At 38.1% G+C, this 12,617-nt stretch overlaps 1 protein-coding gene across 17 annotated transcripts in view; it reads right to left on the bottom strand.

Moving 5' to 3' along the window:
• Positions 1–12,617, bottom strand: part of SYNE1 (spectrin repeat containing nuclear envelope protein 1) — a 414,622-nt gene that overhangs the window by 396,496 nt on the left and 5,509 nt on the right. For 8 of the 17 annotated variants that reach the window (XM_088795370.1, XM_088795376.1, XM_088795381.1 and 5 more), the window contains exon 2: positions 8,673–8,956. In XM_088795370.1, coding sequence (XP_088651496.1) covers positions 8,673–8,739 — 67 coding nt within the window. In that variant the 5' untranslated portion in view covers positions 8,740–8,956. Of the gene's footprint in view, positions 1–8,672; positions 8,957–12,617 lie in introns of those variants that run through there. The other 9 variants (XM_088795373.1, XM_088795368.1, XM_088795378.1 and 6 more) reach the window with 2 other exon arrangements.

Raw genomic sequence — 12,617 nt, 5'->3', positions numbered from 1 at the left:
TTTATTTGAGTAGAAACAAACAGAAAATTATGATTTGCCCATCCGCAGCATTATGGAAAAACTGCGTATATTCTTTTTTTTTTTCTTTTTTAAGATTTTATTGGGGAAGGGGAACAGGACTTTATTGGGGAACAGTGTGTTTTTTCAGGCCTTTTTTCCAAGTCAAGTTGTTGTCCTTTCAATCTTAGTTGTGGAGGGCACAGCTCAGCTACAGGTCCAGTTGCCGTTTTTTCTAGTTGCAAGGGGCGCAGCCCACCACCTCTTGTGGGACTCGAGGAATCAAACTGGCAACCTTGTGGTTGAGAGCCCGTGCTCCAACCAACTGAGCCATCTGCAAGGCAGGTCAGCTCAAGGTGCCGTGTTCAATCTTAGTTGCAGGGGGCGCTGCCCACGATCCCTTGCGGGAATCGAGGAATTGAACTGGCAACCTTGTGGTTGAGAGCCCACTGGCCCATGTGGGAATCGAACCGGCAGCCTTCGGAGTTAGGAGCATGGAGCTCTAACCGCCTGAGCCACCAGGCCGGCCCTGCATATATTCTTATATGATAATTTCTCAACTATTTAAATGAGTACATGATTAACTGAATACCTATGATTAATATTTGCTTAATTGAAATACAGAGCATCAGACAAAATCAGGCACTATGTATTTAGGTGTGATTACCACATAAAGAATGCGTCAATATTCTCATCATCCCCAATTCGAAAGAAAAGAGAAAAATATTGTAATGACCTGGCATGTGAATTGTTTTTGTAAGTTTCTTAAGATACTATGTGAGGGATTTATCATATGAAATTTAAAGTCTACTATTATTTTTTCCCAATAAAGGTATCTATTAACCTAAACTACACAGTAATGGAACACTGAAGTTCATGGGCACCTGTGGTCTTCATCCTCCTTACAGAGGATAACCCAAGGCCCCAAGTCTGATCCAACACAGGCCGGATTAAATAGTCACCAGCTCAGTGAAAGAGTTTTCCTAAACGCCAATGTAGTTCTCCAGTTACAGTACTTTTGAGAAGGGTTTCATCCTAGTGTTGATGGAAAGAGTGCTCACAATGTTTCAGATAATCCAAACACCTATAAAGTCATACTTTCTATTTTCTTTTCAAGAAACTGTGTCCTAGAGGAGCTAATTAAACAATGAACAAAGCAGTGGAAATAGGTGACACTGACTCCAAAAACATTTTTTCCAAAACACAAGGGAAATGTTATTAGTTTTGTTATATATAAAAAAAAGAAATCTAGAAAAATAATGTCAAGTGGTACAAGTAAAGATTTATGAGGGGAGGAGTTGCCCAAGGAAGGAAGGCACTGAGATGCAGCAGTCACACACAAGTGTCCCTAATGACATCAATGGCAGCACCATTCTCATGAGGACCACCTGTCAGTTCACAGCGGGGGGCCCCCAACTCCATGGTGAACTGATTAAGTTCTGAGGGAGAGACTTTTTATCCTTAGGATACATCTTTGATTGGGCTCTTCATAAAGTACAGAATTATAGTTAATAAATTCTTAAGGAACTGCTCTTATCCAGTTAACTTCCAAGAACCTTCCAACTCTCTATTCTTGTATTCGCCCAGAAATGATTTTGAACTATATGCACATGCAGGCCTGATATTTATATATTAAAAAAAACCCATAATCTTAATACAAGTATACTATAAACACTTAGAAACATGAAGATAAAAAGAACGTTAGTATTGATACAATTAATCACTCCCTCCTTGAACTCTTTCTTCCCTTGGTTTCCAGATCTTCCTTTTCTCTTCTTTCTTCTTCCCACAGAAGCCACAGCTTCTTGGTCTCCTATGTGGGACATGCCTCATGCTCCCACCTCCAGTGTTGCACATTCTATTTCTCAAACCTCCTCTCTTTCCTATCTGTCCTGTTTCCTAGGTGGTGTCAACCAATCCCACAGCTTTAAATACTGTGTACTTAGGATTCCCACATGTTTTTTTTCCAGCTGGGCCTCTCCTTCGGTCTTACAGTCATACGAGTATAGACTCAATCACTTTTTTGGATGTTTGGATGTTCACCAGGCATCTAAAATGTAACATGCCCCCAAAAAGCTCTTGATTTTCCTCCTCAACTCTGTTTCCAACAGTCTTTCATGTTTTCTCATTTCAAAATGAAGAATGAAAGGGCCAACTTCCATTCTTCTCTCTCATACACCACATCTGATCCATGAGCTAATTATTTTAGCTTTACTTTGAAAATACATTTAGATTTTTACCATTTCTCTCCCTATCCACTGTTTAATATCTAGTCCAAGTCACTCTTATCTCTTGTCAAAATGATCTCTCTTCTGGTCTCCTGGCTTCTACCATTGAAAATCTATATCATATTAAATATATTAATTCATTCAACAAAGTATCCACATTATAAAATGTACGAAGTATCCGCATTGTAAAATGCACTATGTTTGTCAGTATGTAGGGCATTGATGTGAATTTGACCCAATTTCCACTTTCAATGTGTTTATACTCAGAGTGGGTGGAGTAGACACAGAGATGTAACATAATACAAAGCAATACTAAGTGACTGTCATAACAGGGCTATTAAGTGCTAAAGGAAGTTAGACAGAAAGGAGAGAACTTCCGATTATATCGGCAAGAAAGCCTTCATTGAGGAGGCAGTATTTAAGTTGGGTCTTGAAGGTAAGTGGAGTGTTAGAAACATTCAATAGAGCTCATTCCTGAAAGTGCCCCAGAAGGAGACAGAAGAGTCAGGTCATCTCCAGGGCACTGCCAGTAGTGTCATTAGGCAGATATCTACGGTTAGGTAGGGGAGCAAGAGGAGACAAATGCTAGATAATTAAGATGGAGTCAGAATAGGGAAGTCAAGCCAAGAAGTGGGGATTTTATCAGGGAGGTCAAGAGTAAAGGAAGGTTTTCATCATAAGAGAGACAAAATTAAAGTAGTTTGTTAAAAGAAATGAATTTGGAGACAATGTGTAAGAATGCTGTATGTTTATTTGTAGGCCTTACACCCTCTAAATTTAATTAATTAATTTATTTACTTTTTATTTTTGTATGTTTATTTCTTTTTCTTTAAATTAAAGTTTATTGGGGCGACAATGGTTAATGAAGTTACATAGGTTTCAGGTGTACAATTCTGTAATACATCATCTATATATCACATTGTGTGTGTTCACCACCCAGAGTCAATTCTCCTTCTGTCACCATATACTTGACCCCAATTTCACTGATATTGGGATATAAAACTGAAAGCAACAAAGGAACAAGACAAAGAAAAAAACTCATAGACGCAGACAATAGTTTAGTGGTTACCAGAGGGTAAGGGGGGAGGAAGGTGGTAGATGAGACCCTCTTACTTTTAGAGGCCTGCCACACAATATAGCAAGTGCAACCAAGGGTACCCACTCTCCATATTAAATACATTGACACATGTAACCTTTGAATTAATGTGATTTACACTTTACCTGTTGACATAATTTTAGCATTTGTAAACCTTTGTTAATGCAGATTTAGCAATTTTCTTTTTCTCTTTGAGAGCCAATATTTTTGCAGACCCTTAAAGATCCTGAAGGCCTCAGGCACTTTCTCCATAATGCATGTTGGATAAAATGGCTCTGCAAACAGAAGGGGCTGGAGGATAGGGCATTAGACAAATGTAAACTCTTTGATACACTGAAAAGAGTTCATATAATATACTGTATGAAGGGAAAAAATGCATTTAAAGCATTATAGTTACAAAAACAATACATACATATGAAAAGTCAACACAGTCACCCGTTCAGACTGGATGTGTATCTTTCAAGTAATTTTGTGGTCAAAAATCAATTTTGAATTTAAACATTCAGGTAAAATTATTTTTCAAAGAGAGTAAACAAAGTAGGATATCCAATTTAACTGGTTTCTCCCTTTGCTTTTGCGTCTTAACTAATTTCATCTTCAATTCATTAATTTAGAGATTGTGATTGACCCATTTATTCATCAAATATTTAACTATGATGTTCCAAAATATAAATACATGATCATCATTTTCTGTTGACCACTGTGTTGTATTTAAATTCGAGATACTGTCACACAACAAGTATTGTAGAAAGAAAGAGATTAAACCAAAAGGAGAAGTTCAGCCTGAATACAATAAATGGATTTTTGTCATTGTTTTGTGGTTTAATAAGAAGAGTCATTAAGTAAGAGTAATAAACTATAAAACTTTATCTAGGCACTATAAGAAATGAGAATCGTTTGCCACAAGATGGCAAACCCTTTCCTAATGCTTATTTGGTGTTAAACTAAAAGAAAATTGCATTTTCATTAATTATTTACTATTAGTTATTCTATTTTTCAGTCAAATTTTTGGCTACTCTGAGGTTTTCTTTTACAGTGTTATGGATTTCTGGAAATACTATGTTAAAGCAAAAAGTTTAAAATTTTTAGGGGAGGTTATGATTATGTTTCACTGATCAGTTTGCAAATTTCATAGCTACAACTCCAAGAGTAAATGTTTCTCTTTTTCTCTTTCGTTTCTCTTTGAATTTATTCACAAGTTTTACAAATTGAAGTGTGACCTTGCAGTCAATTTTCCTCCTTTTTCATTCCTCCATCTCTATATGACACCGTAACCCGCCCATTTGAATCTTCTCTGCAATTGACCACTTGCTCTAGAAGATTACACTGATGCCACCATGTCTTACAATAACCAACACTGATACGTGAATTTAAAAATCCTTAAAGTTTAGTAGGTTATCTTCAAATGAAAAAAATAGATCTCATAAAAGTCAGTCAACAAATCATTTTTAGGCAAATGTTATGTAGAAGCACTACCGGGTTTCCCCAAAAATAAGACCTGGCCAGACAATCAGCTCCAAGGAAAAATTCATATAAGACCCGGTCTTATTTTACTATAATATAAGACTGGGTCATATAATATAACATAACATAATATAATGTAATGTAATGTAACGTAACATAACGTAACGTAACATAACATAACATAATATAATATAATTAATATAATACCTGGTCTTGTTTTACTGTAAGACTCGGTCTATATAGTATAATATAATATAATATAATATAATATAATATAATATAATAACAGGTCTTATATTAATTTTTGCTCCAAAAGACGCAGTAGAGCTGATTGTCCAGCTAGGTCATATTTTCAGGGAAACACGGTATGAAAAATTACAAAGAGCCTTTAAACTCTTGTCACTACCTTAAAAAAATTATAATCTGAAGAGTTCAGGCATTCATTTTTTCAGATGTGACTATAAAGTGGCTCCATAAGCCATCTGTTAAATGGCTCTCTTTGGCCTTTAAGGGTAGAAAATGTGTATTCTAGTTATGTGCATTTAAAATTTTAATACCCTTGTATTATACTATTGTCCTGTATTTGCCTTTAAGGTTATATTTAAATTGATGAAAGTTACAGAAACATTCATTATTCTTAAGATCAAATGAAACTGCACTGCAGTCTGTCTGCTCATCCATAATTCAGGATCCCAGCCTAAACATTATGCTCAGATAAGCACAAATATTGGCAAAGGTGAAATATTGAACGGCTACAGTAGCAGCTCAATTATGTAGCAATCTGTGTGTGTGCTTTAATTTCCTAGCACTACAAATAAAAAAATCAAAAACAGAAAAACAGTCACCAATTATGGTTGTAAACTAAATAAGATAGAGAGTAAAGGCCAAGTTGCCATTATTCAAAGCTATGTGCTTTTTATTAGTGATACATGGACCTGATATGACAATAAAACCCAAGAAGGGGTAAAAATACTTGTTACTCGGATTATCTATCCAGGCAAAGAAAAGTAAATTCTAGAAGAATGTTCTTAAGGATTTGAACTTTGAAAATAGCAACCTTTAAGTTAATCGAAAATTATTTTCCCTCAAATAAGTTTCTCATTTGTCTTAATTACCCGGGCAATAACGTAACCCTGCGTTTATTAGGAACTTGGTCACCTTTGGAGGTTCCAGCCGACAAGCAGGATTACTAAGTACCCTTGACAGAAGCCAGGTCTCATCTGTCCAGAGAGGTGGACTCTGGCTGCAGTTCAAAGCATCAGTAGGATGCACAATGAGAACCAAGAGGAGGGGGAGACATGCACCCTCCCCGCTGAATCAGCAGTTAACCCAGCAGGTCAGTGTGTTAACAGACATACCCGCCAAATTCCCTTTACTCCCAGCCCTTTTGTTTGGCTTTCACTGATGCAGGCTATGTATGTTGCATCCGTGGCAGTGCAGGCCTTACATTTTGTGGCATGAATAAACCACTATATGTATGAAGGAGTTGATGTTAAAAGCTAATGATAAATATCTAATGCTCGGGAATTTTATCGTCTTCTCAATTGTAAGGTTTATTCTAAATTTGTCAGGTACCCTTGTGACATGTTATAACTCTTTCTTTTACGATAAAGATAAAAAATAATTAATGAATACAGTCAGGAGAGTCCCTTCATTATGTAATAAAATTACTAGTTTTACACAGCCCAGAATATATAAAACCATGATCACTCCTCCCCAAATCGGCACGACTAGAAAAACTTGCAGCAAATTATCAGGCCTGTGCTTTCTCATCCACTTTTCTTCCATGACTATTTGAAGAGCTCACCATATCAGTGTTTATATTTTTTCAAGCACCTTTCAGCTATTATGTCACTGAACATGACAACAGTCCTGAGAGGGCTAAGGAGGGTGAGAACAGCCTAGATTTTGCAAGTTGCATTCCTAAACGCATAGGTGGGTAATAGGACAACCACTGTCCCAGGCCGAGTGTGGGATGGGTGTCGGGGTCCTCCACTGCTTCTCCCCACTCCAGATACCTCACAATAAAAACCACTTATACATCTACCACTATATAGACAATTCTTTCATTAAGGTGATGGTTGGGGTGAAAGCAGAGGGAAGAATACACGATATATGAAATAAAACACTGAGCATCAGTATTCTTCCCTCTGCTTTCACCCCAACCATCACCTTAACGAAAGAATTGTCATTCAAAGAAAAATAAGAATAAAAAACAAAGGGTTTGCAGGATCATAATCTGATTCTGAATTAAGTTTTTTTTTCCAAATTTACTCTTTAGCATTTCCCTTTATTTCAATATATGTCTCATCCAGAGAATTTTCGCATTTAATAGACTCCAAGGAAAACCTGCGTTATTACCTAATTATCTTCCCCACAGTTTTGCAAGGGACCTGTAGGTTTCCTTTCCATCACTCTGTAAATGAGGTCACTGAAGCACAAAATGTTTCAGTAATTTGTACCCAGGCAAACAGCCAAGACAGACACAGAGGCACGGAACTCCAAGGTCAGTGTTCCACCTCCCCAAGGAAAGATGCACAATTTAAACTGGAGCTCCCTGGCACTGGGCAGATCCAATCAAAGGCTTTCCAGCCTGTGGAGGAGGTTTAAGAGTACGCAGCATATTCAGCAAGGATCTATTTTTTTGTCTAAGCAGGCTCTTTTGGGCATTTCAAGTGGGATCTTTCAACAATAAATGTGAAACAAGCACCCCTTGCACAACACATCTGCCCAGGCAGATAAACATGAGTGGGGCTCACGTGACTGCAAGGGCTTCAAATCAGTGGTTTCGGGTCAGGTGGACAAACTCCCAGGTCCACTCATCTCCTGATTTTTCTAAAGCTGGGAGCATGTCCTGGGCTATAAATATCCAGATTTAAGAGTTTTGTCTGTATCTGAAAATCAAGAGTAGTACTTAACTGGAAATTACTGCCATGTACATCCAATCCACTGTAAGCAAGAGAAGTAGGGTTGTGACAGATTAATATGATGGCTGTGGTACAAAACCACACTGATCACTTGCTGGAGAATCTAGAAAACCTAAAGCCCAAACTATAGCATTATGTTTAAGCTCTTTTGACAAAGACCAGAGCACATTTCTGTTAATTCCCATTAGACACAGTGATTTGGATATTTTTATATCCCAAAGATATACATTTGAAGCCAGGGAGAGGTGGTATGGGGATTATGACAGAGAAGCAATATTTTTATGGTTCAAGGCGTGTGTGTGTGTGTGTGTATAAAGACAAGTGACAGGAATTCATTTATGAGTTGCCATAGCATTTCACAGTTAATTGTCTTCTAAAACACAGTTTGCTTTTAGAGCAAGAGCACTGTTTAGGGGTGTGGTTCCAGTCCATACTCTGTCACTAACCATTAATCTTGTCACATCATTTCACCCCGTAGGGCCTCTTTGCCTCATTTTGCTTAAAGACTTTCTACATCTCTAAGGGCTTTCTTGTTGGGATAAGTAAGCCACTGATTTACTTATTTGACAAGAGCATATAGTTATTTGTCCACCATTGTCATGATAACCTTATCAGGGCACTGTCACAGTGTTGTATTGTCATTGGTTTTTGAAGGACAGTTTGGCGATAACTCTGAATTCCCACTGGACATGGAATAACCATTCAGGTCACACTACATAGACACAAAACCAAAACAAGAGCTTTGTCTTTGATTTTTTTTTTCTTTGTTTCTACATAAAGAAAACAGAATCTTAAAATAGCATGGACTAGTTTGAAAACTCTGAGATAAAAGACATTGTTTTGCTCTTCCTTGTTGTAGTTTCATAAAACTGCATAAAAAGGCAAGCAAATTGAAAAGATTCTGAAGTAAATTGGTAGTTCAAGTGTATTAAAAAAAAAAGACTGACGTTTGTCTCTTACCTTGCAGCCTTTGCATCACGTTGGCAATGTCCCGAGGCGCCCGAGAGGCTGTCCTGGAGGTTGCCATGGTCCTTCCTGTAGTATAAAACCAGCACCAGAGACTTCTCAACCGAGGCAGTGCAGCACTAGGCCACTCTAGAAAACATACTTGAACTTGATCTCTGGAGTCAAAAACAGATCCCAGGCACTTGCAGCAGTGAGCCAAGAGATGGCCCTCCCAAAGATGGAACCGCCTCTTTGTCTTCTTTCGGTTTAAGACTATCCTCTTCAATGAACTCAGGAACCTGAAAACCAAATAGAAAAGGTACTATATAATATATATATAGTATCTAGCTCACCACAGTGCTAAAAGAAGAAGTATTTCTATTTACTTTGAATAGATGATTTATTACCAAGTGAAACTATTAATGTTAAAAGTACTTATAAAGTACTATGCAAATACTAGGCATTTCTTAGGACATTTGATAGATAATAAATACATACCCGAGACTTATACAATAAAATTGGTTGCTAAAAGAAGAAATGTTCACTTTTAGTCCATGTTTTCTTTTTAAACTACAAACTTTCTCCATTCATCTACGAAAGTGAAAGTACTTACACCCAAAACACTGAGTCTATTTCTCAATACTCCCAGGTTCTCTTACTTATGCTGTGTTACCCTGCTCTGCACACATGTTGCGCTGTTTTGCTTGTACACTTTCCAGGAATGAGATCAAATCTTAGCTCCTAATAACAATTCAATGAATTAAAACATATAAATGTAAAACTACTTCATTCTAAAACTTTGAGTTTCAAATATTCTGATATTTAGAAGACAGAATGTATTTGAGTTAGCTTTATTCTTCCCCATACAGAAAGACTCTAAGTTGTAAGGCTGGGCTAAGAACGGGTTAAGCAGACAAGCATTTTCTTTCTAACCTCTTCCTGAATTCTCTGCTTTGGTCAAGTTTAGTTCATCCTTATGGACTGGGGGAGGGGGAAAAGAGATAAGAAAGCAGTTGATGAAATCTTGACATTGAGACATGTCAAGACTTTGAATAAGGATTTCCTAACCCTAGGTTTAGCTGAAGAGAAGATCTTGCCACAAATACTGTGTTTCCCCGAAAATAAAACCTAGTCGAACCATCAACTCTAATGCGTCTTTTGGAGCAAAAATTAATATAGGACTCGGTCTTATATTATATATTATATTATACCTGATATTATATTATATTTATATTATATTGTATTATATTACATTATAGTATACTAAAGACCCGGTCTTATATTAAAATAAGACTGAGTCTTATATTAATTTTTGCTCCAAAAGACTCATTAGAGCTGATGGTCTGGCTAGGTTTTATTTTCAGGGAAACACAGTAAGATCATTAATGACAGAAAGAAGAGGAGGGTGCAAGATGCACCCAGAGAAAGAAACTTAACCAATAGGCCAAACTAAGGGGACCTATGTGACAGTGATATGTTATTACAGTTCACACCCATCTCTGGGTTCTGATGAAGAAAGCTGAAGTAAAAGAATGGGGTGGGGATGCAGGGAAGAATGATAAAAGCAAAACTCTGATGAAAGCAAAACACACATACGTGGAATGGTCTACCTCCCAAAAGGAAAAAAGAAAATAAGAGGAATTTAAGAGTTTATCAAAAATTATATTAAAAGCTGAATGTATGGTCACACCAACAGTATTATTTATGAAGGAATTGGCTAAGTAGTAAATTACAAATTACAATTGATTTTAAGATGTCATTGTTAATACTAGTATATAATGGTTTCTGGTTAGAATGTATAAATACAAAGTTGATGGTAGTATCTTTTTCAGACTACCATTTTGAAAATGACACAAAACATCGCACATTGCTCCCACTCTGTGTTAAAAAGCATCAAAAAGGTGTACTGGGGCAAGAAAGGGTGTACTGGCCACCTATGAAGTTAGGGCCCCAGGGCAGGTGCAGTGAATAGCATTAATTAGTAAGAAGGCAGAGGCAGACTTCTCTAAATTACTTACAAGGGTACCTACTAGAAGTAAGACCCAATATATGGCAGCTTCTGGGCTGGAGAGGGGACTCTCAGTGGGTGGCCCTCCAAGTGATTCTCAGAGGAGAAATAATGACCCATGGGGAGGTCTGTCATGCATCAAGGCCTAGAGCTGTGCTGTATTCATGTGCCCAGTAGCAGCCTTCATCTCCAGGGGAAAAACATTCCACCTGCCCACACACAAAAGCTACCTTAATTTGAAGACTAATAGACAGTGAGAAATGCCTGAGGGATATTACAAATAGCTCTAAGCTGTCAGAAAGTTAGTTCTCCAAATGCAAGAATATAATTTTCTGAAATTTGCCTATCTATCTATCTATCTATCTATCTATCTATCTATCTATCTATCATCTATCCATCCATCCATCCATCCATCCATCCATCCATCCATCCATCTATCTATCTACAAAGGAAGGAAGTCATTTTAATTCCACTCCTCCACACCAGGCCCTGCTCAGCACTGGAGTTCACAGATGATTAAGACAGGGCCCCCACCATCAATCAAGAATTATGGGATTAGGGGGCCAGCCGGTGGCTCCGGTGGTTGGAGCTCCGTTCTCCTAACTCCGAAGGCTGCCAGTTCGATTCCCACATGGGCCAGTGGGCTCTCAACCACAAGGTTGCTGGTTCAACTCCTCGAGTCCCGCAAGGAATGGTGGGCAGCACCCCCTGCAACTAAGATTGAACACGGCACCTTGAGCTGAGCTGCCACTGAGCTCCCGGATGGCTCAGTTGGTTGGAGTGCGTCCTCTCAACCACAAGTTTGCCAGATCGACTCCCACAAGGGATGGTGGGCTGTGCCCCCTGCAACTAGCAATGGCAACTGGACCTGGAGCTGAGCTGCACCTTCCACAACTAAGACTGAAAGGACAACAACTTGAAGCTGAACTGCACCCTCCACAACTAAGATTGAAAGGACAACAACTTGGAAGGGACAAAGACCTGGAAAAAAGTCCTGGAAATACACACTGTTCCGCAATAAAGTCCTGTTCCCCTTCCCCAATAAAATCTTTAAAAAAAAGAATTATGGGATTAAAAGTGATTTTTGTAAGTCACTGCATTAAAAATCACCATGTTTCTACCCTCTTCTAGCTCACATTCATGTTACACAATAGGTTAATCCTGAAATATCTATCTCTCTCCCTCCCATTTTCCTCCCTCCCTCTTTTGATACCACATTAAACTCAGAATTTCTATGCTGTGTCCAATGTCAGCTTATATATCCAGTCTTACTTCTACAGTATAACTAATACATTCTGAGTGTCAGAGCTCAATGCTGGGGGTACTAATATGAATATGACATAGACTTTATTTTTTGACGAGCTTAAAACACAGTGGGAGATACAATACAGAAAAGATAATATAACAATATCATGGGTCAGTGCAAATATAGAGATGGGGGACACAAAGAATGGGCACTAAACCAACCTGGAGATTCTGGAGAATGTCCTGAACTGGGCCTTGGTAAATGAGTTAGAGTTAGTCAGGTGAAAAATATGAAAGGCACATTCCAGGCAGAATGAATAGCTCGGACAAAGGTATGGATGCTAAGAAACAACATGATTCTGTGTGGAACTGCCAAGAGTTAGATGTTAGATTCTATATAGAACTACCAAGTGAAGAACTCTACGGGGTGACATTCTAGACCTGAGATTGAAGAAGGAGTTAGCAGCCAGATGGTTAGGGCCCCATGTCTATGTTCAGAAGCTTGGTCCTAATTCTCTTGTCTCCTAGAGAATTACGGGAAATGACTAAGAGATTTTAAGCTGGAAGTGACTTAGATTATTTTAGCTACAGTTTTGAAGGGCATATCTGAGGAAGACAAGACTAGAAGATTCAGGAAGATCAGTTAGAAGGTATCTCAGAAGTCCAGGTGGGATATGGCAAGAGACTAAAACTGTATAGTGAGTGGA

This window comes from Rhinolophus sinicus, chromosome 2, assembly GCF_057876585.1.
Source record: "Rhinolophus sinicus isolate RSI-liver-muscle chromosome 2, RSI-T2T, whole genome shotgun sequence".
NCBI lineage: Eukaryota > Metazoa > Chordata > Mammalia > Chiroptera > Rhinolophidae > Rhinolophus > Rhinolophus sinicus.
This window is presented reverse-complemented; position numbering and strand designations above follow the sequence as displayed.